Source organism: Aptenodytes patagonicus, chromosome 5, assembly GCF_965638725.1.
Source record: "Aptenodytes patagonicus chromosome 5, bAptPat1.pri.cur, whole genome shotgun sequence".
Lineage (NCBI taxonomy): Eukaryota > Metazoa > Chordata > Aves > Sphenisciformes > Spheniscidae > Aptenodytes > Aptenodytes patagonicus.
The window spans coordinates 67507668-67522122 of record NC_134953.1 but is presented as its reverse complement, the minus strand read 5'-3'; the positions used below and the strand labels follow the sequence as shown (position 1 = coordinate 67522122).

At 49.4% G+C, this 14455-nt stretch overlaps 1 protein-coding gene across 2 annotated transcripts in view; it reads right to left on the bottom strand.

Moving 5' to 3' along the window:
• Positions 1-6441: 6441 nt before the first annotated feature.
• The window catches only part of PIK3R3 (phosphoinositide-3-kinase regulatory subunit 3), an 87866-nt gene continuing 79852 nt past the window's right edge, over positions 6442-14455 (bottom strand). For both annotated transcript variants that reach the window (XM_076340286.1, XM_076340287.1), the window contains one exon: positions 6442-13814. In XM_076340286.1, coding sequence (XP_076196401.1) covers positions 13613-13814 — 202 coding nt within the window. In that variant the 3' untranslated portion in view covers positions 6442-13612. The remainder of the gene's footprint in view (positions 13815-14455) is intronic.

Below are 14455 nucleotides of genomic sequence, written 5' to 3'. Positions count from 1 at the left end.
CGTTTGGGGCTCCCTGATCCCGCTTGCACCGTGGTGGCAGTGGGGCAGCCGCTCCCCTCCCCAGCCGCTGCCGGTTGGCACAGCGGGGTCTCCGACTGAATGCTGGTGCTGGGGAGTGGGGGGACCCCTTTGCACCCGCAGGTGCTCCCCTGGAAAGCAAAGTGCTGCTGGCAGTGGGCAGGGCTGGGGTTTGGCCGGTGTCCCCGCACGCAGCCGGCAATGGATTCCAGATGGCCCATGGGCGCACGGGCCTCGCCGCGGCGTTTTTTCGGCAGCTGGGCTGCAAGAGGGTCCCGTCCAAAGGCAACATCCATCAGAAGGTGGCTGGCGGGCCAGGAGAAGGAGGAGGAGGAGAAAGAGGAAGAGGAGGAGGAAGAGGAAGGGGGGGGTGGTTTTATTCCCTCAGCCGCCGGCTCACAGGGCAGCGGTGGCCTTGCAGGGCTGGCTCCATTTCTCCGTCCCGTCCATCTCCTCCCATCCCTGTGCTGGAGGCTGGTGGCAGCAAAGGCGCGTTTCCTGCTGCCTAAAAATATTTGGGATGTGAGCGGCAGACAGGGGAGGCTTGGCCTGCCTGCCCTGCCAGGGGTGTCACGTGCAGCCCACGCCGTGTAGGTGTACGGGCTCGTGGGGACCCTCCCTCGTGCTGCAGGAGGGGAGAGCCCGGGGCTGGGCACGGCTTCAGCTGGGGTGGGGGGGCCCGTCCCCTCCCTCCACGTTTGGGGTGGGAGAGCAGATTTTAGACGGGTGACAGAAAAACCAGTTGGAAATCCAGCAGGTTTGGGGGCTGGTCAGGAGGAAGATGCTCGTCCTCATTCTCTGGGGGGTCTGAAAGGCCACCTGAGCGTGCGAGCTCCTGGGTCCTCTGGAAGGGGCACGGTTTGGGAGGAAGGTGCACAGCCGTGGAGCTGTTCGGGTTTCCCACCCTGAGTGAGGCTGGGATTTATAGCTGGGTTCAGAAACCAACCTCTGAGCTGAAAATGATGGTGATGGACACCTGCACCTGCAGTGAGCCCCAGGGGCTCGGATTTCTCTCCCTCGGGAGGACCCTTGGGTGCGAAGGAGGGGTGCCGTGTCCTCAGAGGGAGCCACACGCTGCGGCACTGCACCCGAAGTCCTCGGCAGAAAGGGCAGCTGAAGCCTCGCTCTGCAGGGGAAAGGCATGACGAGTGAAGGGGCTGTGCGTCACCTGCACCTTGCTCCCAGCAAGAGGTTTCCTTCCTGGAGCAGCAAGAAATTTCTCCTAGAAATTATAAACACTCACAAAAATTATGCCTTGAAGTAGGAAGAAAAAAATAAGAGCAACACGGAGAAGGAAAGAAAAAACCCTAACAACCCGCCCTGTGCCCAGGATCAAAGCTAGGTGCCGTTTGGAAGCCCTTGGATAGAAATATTCCCCGGTTTCTTTGGCCAAGCCGCCGCAATGAAAGGCCGCTTTGTTCCCGGGGCCTCGGCCTCACGTTTGCCCCTGTGGACTTTGCTCCTGCCGGCAGCCGGGGAGGCTGCTCTCCGCTGCCATGCCAGCTCTGCCAAGGGCAGGTGCCGGGGGCCAGCAGGGACCGGCCCGGCTCTGACTCAGCGGCGGCGCTTTGATGGCCGCAGAGGAGCAGGGTGAAGAACCGCTGCTGCTCCTCTCCCCCGGCTGCTTGCCCACCGCTGAGGGCAGGTATAAAACACCCAGAGATATTTATTCCATGAGTGATGTGCGTCCAAGTGCCCTTACATTCCTGCTCACCCCCTCTTCCGCCCCGATTCCTGTCTTCTCTTCATGTCTTCCCAAATTTTAGGCCAAAGTTACACTTTTTTTTAAAGCTATTTTTGTTGTCCTGGCCTATTTCATAAGCCGCACCACTCCATGAAACTGGAATTTCCCTCCAGCAGCTGCTTCTAGGTACAGGGGCTCATCATCTCTGCAGGGCTGGGGACACCCAGGTTTGGCCAAAGTTCCCCTTCCAGAAGCAAGGAGAATTGGGGCCCCACATCCTCCAGGTCCTGTATCCTCCAGATCCCACAACCCAAGGTCCCAAATCTCCTGGGTCCCAAATCCCCAGGTCCCTCATGCCCCTGGATCTGCATCCCCAGCTCCCACCCTGAGGACAAGAGGGACTCCGAGGCTGAGTTAAATCCCTTTAACTCTGAAGTGTCTCACATCAGGCCAGTTTAAACCCTCTCCAGGTCTCAAACACGGTCACGTTGACTGGTTTCAGTGGATCTAACATGGGGTGGGAGGGGTGGCAATGGCCGAAGCCCAGCCCAGAAAGCTTGTCTGGGCTCTCGCTCAGCCCAGCAATGCGGTGGGGAAAGCTGCCCAGAACAGGCCGGCCCTGTGCAAAAATGGGAACCTGTGTTGCTGATGAAAAGTGCTTTCTTTGGGTAGGATGTTTGTGTTTCCTTTGGCAGAGCGGCCGGGGGAGCGTGCACAGCACCTGCCTGGGGCGGGTGGGCTGGCTCTGCTCCCAGTGCACCCATCCAGCCCCTTCCCTTAAAAGTGGGAGGAAAGGGAAAAGGTTTGGGAAACTCTCCAGCGCCGTTTCTGCTTGAAGCAGGCTTGTGGCTAGCGAGTGCCTCACCTGGGCAGAGACCTGCGATGGGAGCCCAAAAAGCCAGGGTCTCTCCCAGGACCCCATGCAGGAGCCCGGGGAGAGCTTTATTTGCCACCCTCACAGCATCCATGGGATGGAGGGGCACATCCTGGCCCCTGCCCTCCTGGCACCCCAGTCTGCCCAAGATGCTCCATTGCAGGACATGCTTTTGCTCGCCTCTGGGATCCTGCGACAGTTAATCCTCCTCTTCCTGCTCCTTATCCCCCTTCTGGGAACCACCCCCTGGATTGCTCTTGTTCAGGGCTGCATCAGGGCTTCAAGGCTGAGCCAGCTGGGCGTGAGGAGCCAGGGCCGGAGGCTGCCTGTGCTCCTCTTCCCGCTACAAGGGAGGTTTCAAGGCTCTGCCCTGCGCCTCAGGTTCAGTGGGGATGGGGAAGGGAAAGGGCTCTGGGGGCAGACAGCACTCCAGAGGAGAGCGGGAGCCCACGGGGAAGCTGTAGTCCGGCTTTGCTCCATGGTGCACAAGCCAGTGTTCAGGCTGGGGGAGAGCGGCTGGGCGGTTGTGGCTGTTTCCCGGGAGCCACCACTGACACCCAGGATGGGTTTAGGGGCAGGAGGGCGGGCAGCAGCCCGGGCCGGCGCTCTGCACCTTTCCTTCCCTGCTCCGCTGTGTCCTCTGCCGCAGGGAGCACAAAGCCTGCAGCCGCCATGCAGAGGGTGCCCTGGCAGCTTGTCCCCTACCCATCTCTTCTCCACAAAAGCCAGTTTGATTTCCCAAGGGAGAAAGTTTTGTCATCAGAAAGTGCAGATTTGATGAAAATTCGGGGAGAAAATAGTAGCCAGTGAAACAGTTTATCTCAGTCAGGGTGAAGCCTCCATCCTTCCAACCTTCCTGGGCGTTTGGATTGTGTCAGTAGAGAAAGGCTAACGCCGGTGTGGGACTGCGCCAGCTGAACCAAAATTGTTGTGTTGGGTTTTTTCCCCCACCGAAAATATTGTCCAGAGTCAAATTTTGTATTTTAACATTTTGTTCCAATTTGGATGAAACCCGGTGAGTGAGATGACGAGATTTCCCGTGAAATGGGGATTCTGGGTCCGTGGCCAAACCTAATTCGCCGGTTTACTTGAAAGCTGCCGGCCCCTGCTCCGAGCTCGGACTTGATGCTCCAGGGAGGGAAATGCTGCATTCCACGTCTCGCTGGGAGGAACCGCGGCTCGTGGTCAGGGTGAACGCTCCTCCATCCTCCTCGTGTCTCCCCAGGGTTTGGCCAGGTCGTGCATCCCTGGAGGGGTCGCGCTCCCAGGGCATGCAGGCTGCACCCTCCTTCCTGGGCACCTTCCCACCTACCCAGCCCCCGGTCACGGTGGGGACTGGAGTGAGAAGCAGCCACCCCGGCTGCACTTCCATGCTCAGTTGCTTCGTTCATGGCAGATGAGCCTATTGTGTCCCATGCACCGGCCATGCATCTTGGAGCGGGATGGAGGGGACAGGCGACCAGGTCCCTCGTGGTTTCCATAGGGAACCCCCCCACCCTTTTGGGCAGCTCAGGGAGCCATGTAGCCCACTTTAGCTGCCTTGCCATTTATGAATGACTCCGTCTGTGGTACTTTCAGCTATGGCTCGTGGTTGTGTTGCTCCCCTTGCCCGGCAGCATGATGTCTATTAAACTAAACTATTAGACTAAAATAAGTCTATTTTGAGAGCTGAAACCAAGGAGGGGAAGCAGAGCAGCTTGGTCATTGCAACAAGCCCATGGCTTTCGAACCAAACCTTGATGGTGTGAACCGAATCCTGATGCCTTACATTGAGGCATTTTGGCTGGGAGAGGACTGGCTTTTGGAGATTTCCCCGCCCCCCTCCCCCCCCCGATTTTTTCCCCATGGGGAAGATCCTCCCATGAATCTCCCAGTGCAACCATCTCCTGCCCTGGGGGAACAGGAATCCCATGAAAGCATCCCAGGGGCGTCTGTCCATTCATCCCACACCCCTACCCTGCGGTGCCATTCCCAGGGAGTGCCAGGCCATTGCCTGCCCCCGGGAAGGGTCCCTTTTGTGACTGTGGGGGGGAACCCGGGGGACTTGCAGGAAGCTCCGCAGCATTGCCGAGGATGGAAAAATCCCGGGGATCTGCCCTTTCTCTGAGAAGACATCTGAGCTGGGAGGTGTTTTTCTTTCCATCCAGTCAGCACAGCCGCTTGGAAATTTCCTACGCCAACTCCCGGCTGTAATGTTTTCATAACGAAACAACCCGTCTGGCAAAGCCCTGAAAAATGATTCGCCAATTAGTGACTTACATCTTTCCTGTAATTCTACCTCATTAGCCTTTATTAAAAAGAAATAAATTAAAAATAATAATAAAAAAGAGCCAGTCCCCAGAGTCGCCTTGCAGAGTCCTCCCAGTTTCTTGCTGATGTTTCCCCCTCGCTTTCCTCCCGCTTGGGTGCCCAGGGGTGCCGACTGCGGTGGACACCGGCCCGCAACGCTAGTCATTGGGAGCCGCAGGGCTGCTGATGCCTCCGGGTGATGTTTTTGGGCCAGCCGCATCCCTCCAGTGCTATGCCCCATCCCTGCAGGCAGGACTACGGGGAGCACGTAGCAGGCAGAAGGGACCTGACCTGGGGGTGCTTTAAACGTGCGGCATCCTCCTTGCTGGGTGTAAAGATAGATGCCTGAGCAAGACCTCAGGGGCCATGCGGGTGCTCCCCGCTCCCCTGCGCCATGACCAGGGGCTTTTCTGCCCTTTTCGGTGCTCCCCGCCTGCTGGCAGAGGGGCCTGCGGCTCGGGCGATGGAGGGAATGCTGACTCAGCAGCCGAAAAGGCTTACTCGGCAATGTGAGAAAATGCTGGCACAGCATTTTTTTTTAAATGGCCGACTCAGCAGGTTGAAAAAACATTGCTCAGCAGTCTGCAAAAACGTCGACTCATGTGGTTGCAAAAACACCAAGCCGTTTGCAACCCCGTCCAGCCGAGCCACGCATGGACCAGTTCTGCCCCTGCCCTAATTTTCCAAGGATGCTGCTGTGGCATCCTATCTGACTCCCATGTTTGAGGGGTGAAGCTCCCCCAGGTTTGCCCTTGCCAGCCCTCAAGCTTGCCCAAGCCCAAGCCCTTTGGCTGGCCACCCTCGGGCTGCCCCGTGCGACTTGGGCTTCTCCCCAGCAGCTCCTGAGATCGCGAATGGGAAATGCAAAACATGCATATGGAGAGGTGTCTGCGGCGGTAACCCCCATCCCCGAGCTCCCGTGGCTGCGGGGGGCTGTGCGGTCACAGCCTGGTACAGTAAATGCTGGGCCGTTGCAGAGCCTGGAGCTCAGCCATACAACACCGCTGCTGCACCGTGAGTGTGCCGGGACCCTCCTGCTAACGCCTGCGGTTGAAATGGAAGAAGATGGGCAATGTCACCCACAAACTCACCGATTTTTCAGTGGCCCCAGTGCCTGGTGCTCATGAAGGAATTGGGAAACCAAACGGTGATTTCCAGAACTCCTGCAAAATTAAGGATCTAGGCGAATTGATCCAACCAAGCTGGGTCTTTTGGCAGGCTGCTTCAGCCCTGCAGGCTCCCCTCTCCCCCCAGCACCAGGAGTGGCATCACCGAAGGAGGTATTCCCTGATGGCAGAGGAAGCAACGAGGCATGCAAGAACATTGCTGATTGCTCTTGCTCTCTCTAAAGACGCTGTAAAAGGAACAGAGGAAAAGGCTCCATGAAGGAGCGCACGTGTGCTACATGTATTCCTCCCTCGTCTCAGCCCCGAGAGGGTTTCGGGGCCTGGCTGCCTCAGTTCCAGCCGAGAGCAAATTGGACCTCTGCAAGACTTCTTTTAAAGTCTCTGTTAAAGATGATGCTCATGGCCTCGGCCGGGAGACACAAACACAGCTAACACCATGACAGCCCGACCACACTGCAGTTCTGAATTTATTAGAAACAGCTGTCAGTACATCCTTCTAAAACATTACATGTCAATGTGCTTTATTGCAATTTTTTTATTGCATTTTTTTGATCTAGAGCAAGTAGGCCCAGGATGCTTAGTGTCTGGGATTTAAAAGCCCAACCATCTAGTAAAAGAAAGTACAGCAAAATTGTAACACACCTGGTGACAAGTACAGGGTTGCATTACTGAGCTAGAAACTACAGGATGACTTGTCTGAAAACACTAACATACAATTGGTTTCCTTATGAAGCAGTTTGTTTCTTTTCTTTAAAAGTTAAACTACATGGATTCCTTTTTTTTCTTTTTTTTTTTTTCCCCGACTACACCATAAACGACAGAAGAACAGGTTTTACACAAATAACAAACAAGAGTACCAAAGTTACATGCTGGAATTCATCCGGAAAACAAAATAGTTCTATAGCTTCTGGAGAAGCAGGTTCTTAACAGATGCAGTTTCCCGTAAAGAAAATAGAAGTCAAAGAAAAGCAGAAACATTAATGCAAAGGTTGTACAAAGGAGTGTGCTGTTATTTCAGCCCTCGATACAAGATCAAACACCCACTCATGCTTTACATTGAACCACACCTTATACAAAGAGTCCACTCACAAAGGGACACGTACCAACACCACCCATTGCACATCAGCTCTGGACAGGGGGGGTCTGGGGGTCTACCGAAAGGCGCAAACGTTCACTGCATCTTGCAGGAGAGCAAGAGGGTTTCTTTTGCTAAACCTTTGCTTGGAACAACATTGAATGCTTTGTCCCAGAGTAAATAACACCCCAATTCAATTCGGTTTACAAATAAAATAGTAACCCCCCGAGGAAATCCAGAGTTCAGCATTTCAGAAGCACATATGCAAGATGAACACAATAAACTCCTTTTCATTTGACAAAACCAAACCCAAATCTGCCTAAACTCATGGCAGAATGTGCTAACAGTGACTTTTGTTTTATTTTTAAGGGGCAGTGCCACTTACAGCTAATGCATATAAATGTGTACGTGAATATATTTTACATATATCTATATACATACAGTACATATACACACACACGCGCACACACACACAGATGATGCAGACCATTACAATCCCATGGTGCAATAAACAGCCAGATATACAAAATTAACAGGTTTCGTCAAACATATCTTTGCTGGATGTAGAAGTCACTCACGAAAACAAAACAGACCAAAACCCCAGCCAGCCGACTGAACACGAACCCCCACCACACCCAACGGAGACCCGGGGGCAGCTCGCAGCTGGCCCAACATCCTACAACTCCCCTGAAGTGACGAGACTGATGCCAGGGGGTGATATTCACCCTTGGACACTTTTTTTTTTTGTCTTTGGATGCAATCATTTTTCCAAACGATCCCGAGCCCCTTGCCACGAGCGCTTGGCAAGCGCATGGGTACAGCGCTGCTGAATACAGGGGGAAAATCTCAGCCCCCTCGTTTGCCAACGCCGATCTCACAGAAGCAGTCCCAAAGGAAGGTGGTGGAGGGGGGCATCAAATTAAAGCTGCTTTCTCTAATACAGGTCGATCAACAGGGCCTTCTTTCGATCAATAAGGGCCCAGTCTCACTTTTTTTCTGCCTCTGAAGCTCATATTACATTTTTTAAAGGCAAGTTTTAGAACCAATGGTGAGTCTAGTCATAAAATATGCCGAGCCTATGCCAATAGCAATAAAAAAAAAATGCAAATTCTGCATTAATTGTATGGAGCCAGCCCCAAAGACCAGCACTTCAAGCACTGTCATCATCTAAACAGTTAACAAGCTCAAGCTCCCTATCTCCTCCTGTGAACAAACGGGAAGGAGTTGAAAAGATTTCAAGAGATTTTTTTTTTCTTCCCCTTCCCATTCGGTGGAAAGTATTTCTGCCCACAGAATGCAAGATTCACAAAAATGTTGGACAAACTTCATCTAACCCCATCCAAAGCTACTCCTCACGCAGTACTTACTTAACTAGCCGAGCTGCTTCACGAACAGGCCCACATTTATTTGGGCTAGTAACTCGGTTCCTTTCTCCTGGCTGCACAGGTTGTGCCAAGGGAAACGAGGGGATCAGCAATGCGAGTTCCCTCCCAATACAGAAAGAGGAGCAAGTCCTTCTATTAATTTCCTAACTATCTCCTTGCATGCACATTTAAGGAGAGTACAACTGATTATTCCAAAGGGAAGGGTCTGCTCTGGCACCTCCTCTTTCTTTCGCGGTTCAAGGCGGAGGTCCTACTTCATGGTCTGTCTACTGCCTCATTGAACTACAACCAAAGGGACACTAAGATGCTGACCCTCCCTCTTCGTTAAAGCTATTTGCTTTGAACACTGAATTTGATCAAGCCTAATCCTCCCCCCCGCCTCCCGAGTATCTTTGTTCTATGGGAACATTTTGATTTTGCTGTTCCGAAAGCAGAGGTTGCAAATCAATATAAGGAAAGTACATGTAAGAAAATCTGATTTTAAACATGATCTAAACAAAACAACCCCCAACCCATCATAGTGCTTTGTAAAACTGCATTTTGAACCTGTCTCTTACGCCTCCTGATCCACAGACAGTACCTGTTTTATGTCTGCACAATGCAGCAAGCATACAAGACTCACTAACATTTCAGATTTTTATTCCCTGTTAGTGTAACAAAAATAAAAAATAAACAGACATTCAAAAACAGAAGCGAGATTGTTCAAGTACCAAATAAGGGGCTTTTCCAAACTTAAGGTGTGACACTCCTATAGCAATTCTGCTGTTTTAAACAGCCACAGCGTTCAGTTGCGGACACGGTGCCACCCAAGCCTGCAGAGCGCCCAGGATTTGAGGCAATCGAGATGCTCCTCCTTCCCCTGTCCTCCCCAGAACAGCACTAAGTGTCAACGTTCATTTCCACAGTCCCCATTACAGTTGCCTGGCTTTGCGAAGGACAAACTTTCATTTTTGCCCCGCTGTGACTAGAATTCAGGTATGGTTAAATACAAGCTCTTTTCCTGGGAATGGCTTTCGGTTGTGGAAGTCTTGCTTACACTAGTGTCAGCAAGAAAAGAATCAGGCCCATCACATTAAATGGAAAACTTCTTGACCATCTGCCACATCAAGAGAGATGAGTGTGGAAAGAGCATTTTATTTTTGGCATAAGACAGAGGGCTGTATTGGATATAACTCTAGATTGCAACTACCAACAGTGCAAAGCAGCGACCCAATCCACTGCTGATGAGAATTAAAAAAACCAAAATACAACCCCCAAATCTAGAGCACTCCAGTATCAGAAGGTGGACAATCACATATTACTGTTTCACATACTAGCGAAACGTCTCTGTCAGGACATCCCTCTGTTTCTAGGTTGGTTCTTCCCATGCTAACATAGTAATGTTATCAATAAAGAAACTAGTGGGAAAAGATTTGTAACTCACTAACTTCAAAAACATGGCACTCATGGCTGATGCAATGGGGCCAATGGCAACTGTGGAAGTAGACCTGATTTCCATCCATACGAATACAAAATACTGAATCACCCCTGATCCCTGCAAATATACTTCAAAACAGATTAGAAGAAACTGTGCATATTTGAGTTTCAACATCCCCCCCCCTCATTTAACACTGTGCAAAAGTTTTTATTTAAGTCTACATATATATTTAATACAATGTGGGTCAATGAGATCAGTCGTCCTCTAACTGCAGTCCACTAACAGACAGCTCCTACAACAGTGAGATTATTTCCCCCTTTCCACCTGACGTTTTGACTCATGAAGCCGAAACCTTCTCGCATCTTACTGTTTTAAAAGAACTTGAGTTCCTTTGTTTTGCCTTTATGTTCACATTTCCTGTATTTGTTTTAGGCTTAACAGCTGCTTGTCATACCAGGGTGTAATCCTGCACTGCACAGGCCCATTTCTGATTTCTCAGTCATGCAAGTGTAGAACAGCTCCTGGAAGCTGTGGGTTCTCACAGGTCTAACACTACTGAGCAAACAGAATTAGGCCGAGCACAGCAGGACCAAGCCCTTGCCCTGTGGATCACACCAGCTACATGTGTCAGTTTTACACCCATTTTCATTTGCCCTACGAGTGCAAAAACGGATGCAGAAAGAATCTGTGACTCTCACGTGCCATTGCAAAGGGGAGCAATCGTAGGAGCTGGGACTTCAGGTGCCTAAACCAAACACAGAGATACAGTGGCAAAACACAGCCTCAGAGAGACTGCTGAGGATAGCAGAGCCAAATACAAGGAATGTGGGCTTAGTCTGCCCATAGCCCTGATCTGAAGGTTTGGGCAAAACAGAATTTCAAAGAATGCTTCAAGATGGCTTATTGGCTCTGAGTCCATCATTTGTAGCAAATGCATCACCTGTGATCAGCAAGGAGATCTCAGAGAGCAAGGGGCCAGAATCCCAACTCACTCACACCACTATAAAGCCAAGCTACCTTCACAGACGCCAATGGAATTACACTGTATTTACCTTGGCAGAGCCGGGGCCAGAGCCTGGACTAAGACCTCACAGGATCAGTCAGATTCCACCACAGGGAAACTTCAGACAGTCCCGCTTTGCCGTCCCACTGCTGTCAGTACTGCGAGGGTGTGCCAGGATTTATGAGCCTGAAAGCAGACCTGTGCTTGTTTAAAACAAAACTGAGCCCTATCTAAAAGTGGGGCAGATGTGAAACTTCAGCCAGGTTGTCCCTGTCACAAAAACAGGGATCAGAAATACATGCCCCATCAGCCTCAAACGTTAACATTGTAAGAGGAGAGCCCAGCAAGATCACAAAGGCAAAGAAAACAATCAGACACTCCTCTCACACAGGTTTTTCCACAGGCATGAGGCACCTGGCTATCATTTGTACCTTTGAACTGATTTCCCTCATCAGGCATTTGGACTCAGCCCAGCACCAAGGGAACACTAGATGCACAACAGGTGTGAGAATGACAGCTTTACAGCTACCAGATTAGAACTGCAAATTATCCAAGAGGTAGGGCAAGTTTCTTCAAAAAGAAAAATTTCCTTAAAAAGAAAAATTTCTATGTCCGTATACTACTGAGGAATCCATTCCAGATTCTCCACTAAGAGCAAGGGCTACATCTCATTTTTCCTTTTCTTGGGGAAGTGGGAGAGAGAAGGGACACATGAGCAGATGTGGGTCACTTTGACATAACAACTTGCATGAATTTTCTTCTCCTCTCACCCAGTTTTGGTTAAGTTTTGTAGTGTTTCATTTAATTAGAAAAGTGGCATCTACAGAAATCTTTGCCTCAAGGTTGCACTCTGGCTGATTAGAAAGTGCCTAGGATGCATCAGGGTCATTAGTGCAAAATAAAACATCTCACAGGCATGCCAGGCCACCAGACTACCCTTCCTGCAACGGCTGTCAGTGCTCCAGCCTTGTCATTTCCCTGCTTGCAAATTCATGACATTCAGCAAAATAATACTTCTAGTGTAAACAAACATCAACAAGCCTGGCACTACTGCCCAGGCATTATAGAAAAAACCCCATTTGAACAGGAAATAAGCCCCAGGGTCAGAAACGGGTCTAGCACATTCTCAGACCTGCATGACTGTCTGCTTCCTGTCCTGCACAATGGGTGCATTGCAAGGGAACCGCTTCCAGTAATAGGAACAAAAGTAACTTTCAAGGTTGCACACTGAACAATTACTTTGCCAGTTGTGCTTTGATGCCAAGTGGTTGAGTTTGCCAAATTTAGCTCTTTTTCATTTTAGAAGCTTAAGGAATGGAAATAAGCTGCTTTGTATACTTTCCAGGGAGAGGATTTATTGGATGATTGCTATACTTGATGAAGCCCAGGACTACCCACTCTAGTATTTGACAGCAGCCCTTGCCAAAGGATGGTACCAGACATCCAATAACTGAGGAGTATGGCTCTCTTACCTTCCTGTGTTTTGCATCATGTCCCAAATAACTACAAGGGAATTTAGATTACACCAGTGTAAAATCTTGCTTGGCTGCAGTGGTGTGAGAGTTCAGAACCTAGCTTGCAAAGAACAAATCAGAGGAGATCTATAATTAGCATGCTCACTTCTATACAACTGGAAATGACTACACCTCACGAAAGAATTTGGTACAATAAGCCATCCAGAAGCATTTGATTGCACCTACCTCTTCCATACCAAAATCAAGCATTACAAGAGTCTGTCATTGTTCAGCAAGAGAACTGCAACAGGTGAGTGCAAGCTTCATTCTAGTTTACATTCTGAAGCACAGTATCATAAAAACTGAAAACAGAATCCCAAGCTGAGGAATGGGAGGAAGTGGGGGGGTGAAGAAAGAGGAGAGCGAGCAATTACATCAGATCAGACAAATTTAGTGTTTTGAAGCCACACAATGTTTAGCTTTTCCTTTTATTTGTTTCAAGTTTTGGTGTAGAAAAAAAATGTGCGGATGCTAATGCAACCTTCCCCATAAGTGCTCAATCTAGCAACGAACAAAGTTTTGGTGTGTTCAATTTGGTTATAAATGTTTCCTTTAAGTGAAGACCGGTAGTGCCATTGAAACCAAAACTTTGTTACTGTTGGCAAAAAAAATAAAGCAACTTTTCTTTACAAGCATTTTTCCATTTAAATAAAAACCTGAAGCTTTCCCATAATTCCTTTGGTCTTCTCTCACCAAATTCCACGCTACCTCAAGACAAGCCCTCTTTTGGAAGTTCGGCTGAATCGCAGTGAAGCTGCTAAAATTAACAGAGAAGAATTGCTGTGGTAGAGTTGCCCCCCTAGTTTCTTGGGAGTTTAAGACTGAAAGACATTACTGATGCCTCAAACAGAGGCTTCAAATTGTCTCTACGAGAACAAGAGAAAACTAAATCCAATTAGAAGTTCCACTGAAGGTGCCTGGCAAAAAATTATCTCCATAAAACGATGTTTTGCTTCCAGTATTTTTGTATGCATTGTGTTGAGTTTATTCCCCTCATAAGGAAACAAAAGTATCAGTGTAAAAGCACAGCTGAGCTTTTAAGGTAGCACCAGGACACCTACACCCAAGTTGTCGTCTTGTTGCTGCTAGGCCTTTTTTTGATTCACATTCACAGAATCACTTCTTGTGCAAAACAAGCAGTCTAAGGAGAAAGAATGCCCTCCAAGTTCTAATAAAAATTGTAGAAAAGAATCCAAGATAGCCAACACTTTCCTCCTCCCCAAAATTTATCTGCAGAGAGAGGGGGGCATCTGTGCGTAGACAGGATAGGCAAGCCTGACATTTAGGGAATCGTTGTGTTGGACAAGGGATGTCTGCTGGTAATGAAGAACCAAATCTTTAAGTGTGCTGTACAGGTTATACGGTTCTGCAAACCCGTAACCTCTTGGAGTGCTGTAGATCACACAGTGTTTCACTTCTCCATCAGCTCTGCAAGGAAAGAAACCAGAAGAGGTTTACATCAAAGGACAAACCCAAAGCGACAGTCTATTAACAATTAACTAATGCAGCAACCCTGCCAGTCACTAAATTACATAATGGAGGATCCAGCAGATGCAAGTTGAGGAGATTAATATGGTCTGTGAAGAAACAGTGCTTCAGGGCACGCAATTAAACACTCTTGCATAATAATCCACATAAGAGGCCTCTTCTATCCCAGCAGTACAATTCCCTACTGCATTGTTCTCCAAATGTTTCTTGGAAAAAAAAGTCAAGAGCTTAGCCAAGAAGATAAGCACCTGAAGTCAGCTATGACTTTGTGCTCAACTTATCTGGAAACCTTTCCACTGAGTGAAGAAGCCAAAACCCACAAATTCTTAGGACCTACAGAGTATTTCATGAAATGCAGCACTAACCTTCAGTGGGCATTTTTTAATGTTAAGCGTGGCACGGGTTCAAGTCGGTTCATTATCTGAAGTCAAAGCGACTGAGTCCCTAACTTGGCAAAACAGTTACTGCAACACAGTATTTCCAAAGCTCCTAGAAAAACTTATCTGCCAGAAAGATCGAGTATTATGTAATCCCTGTACTGGAGCCTATTACAACCCAAGTCACATGTAGGAACAGGTTAC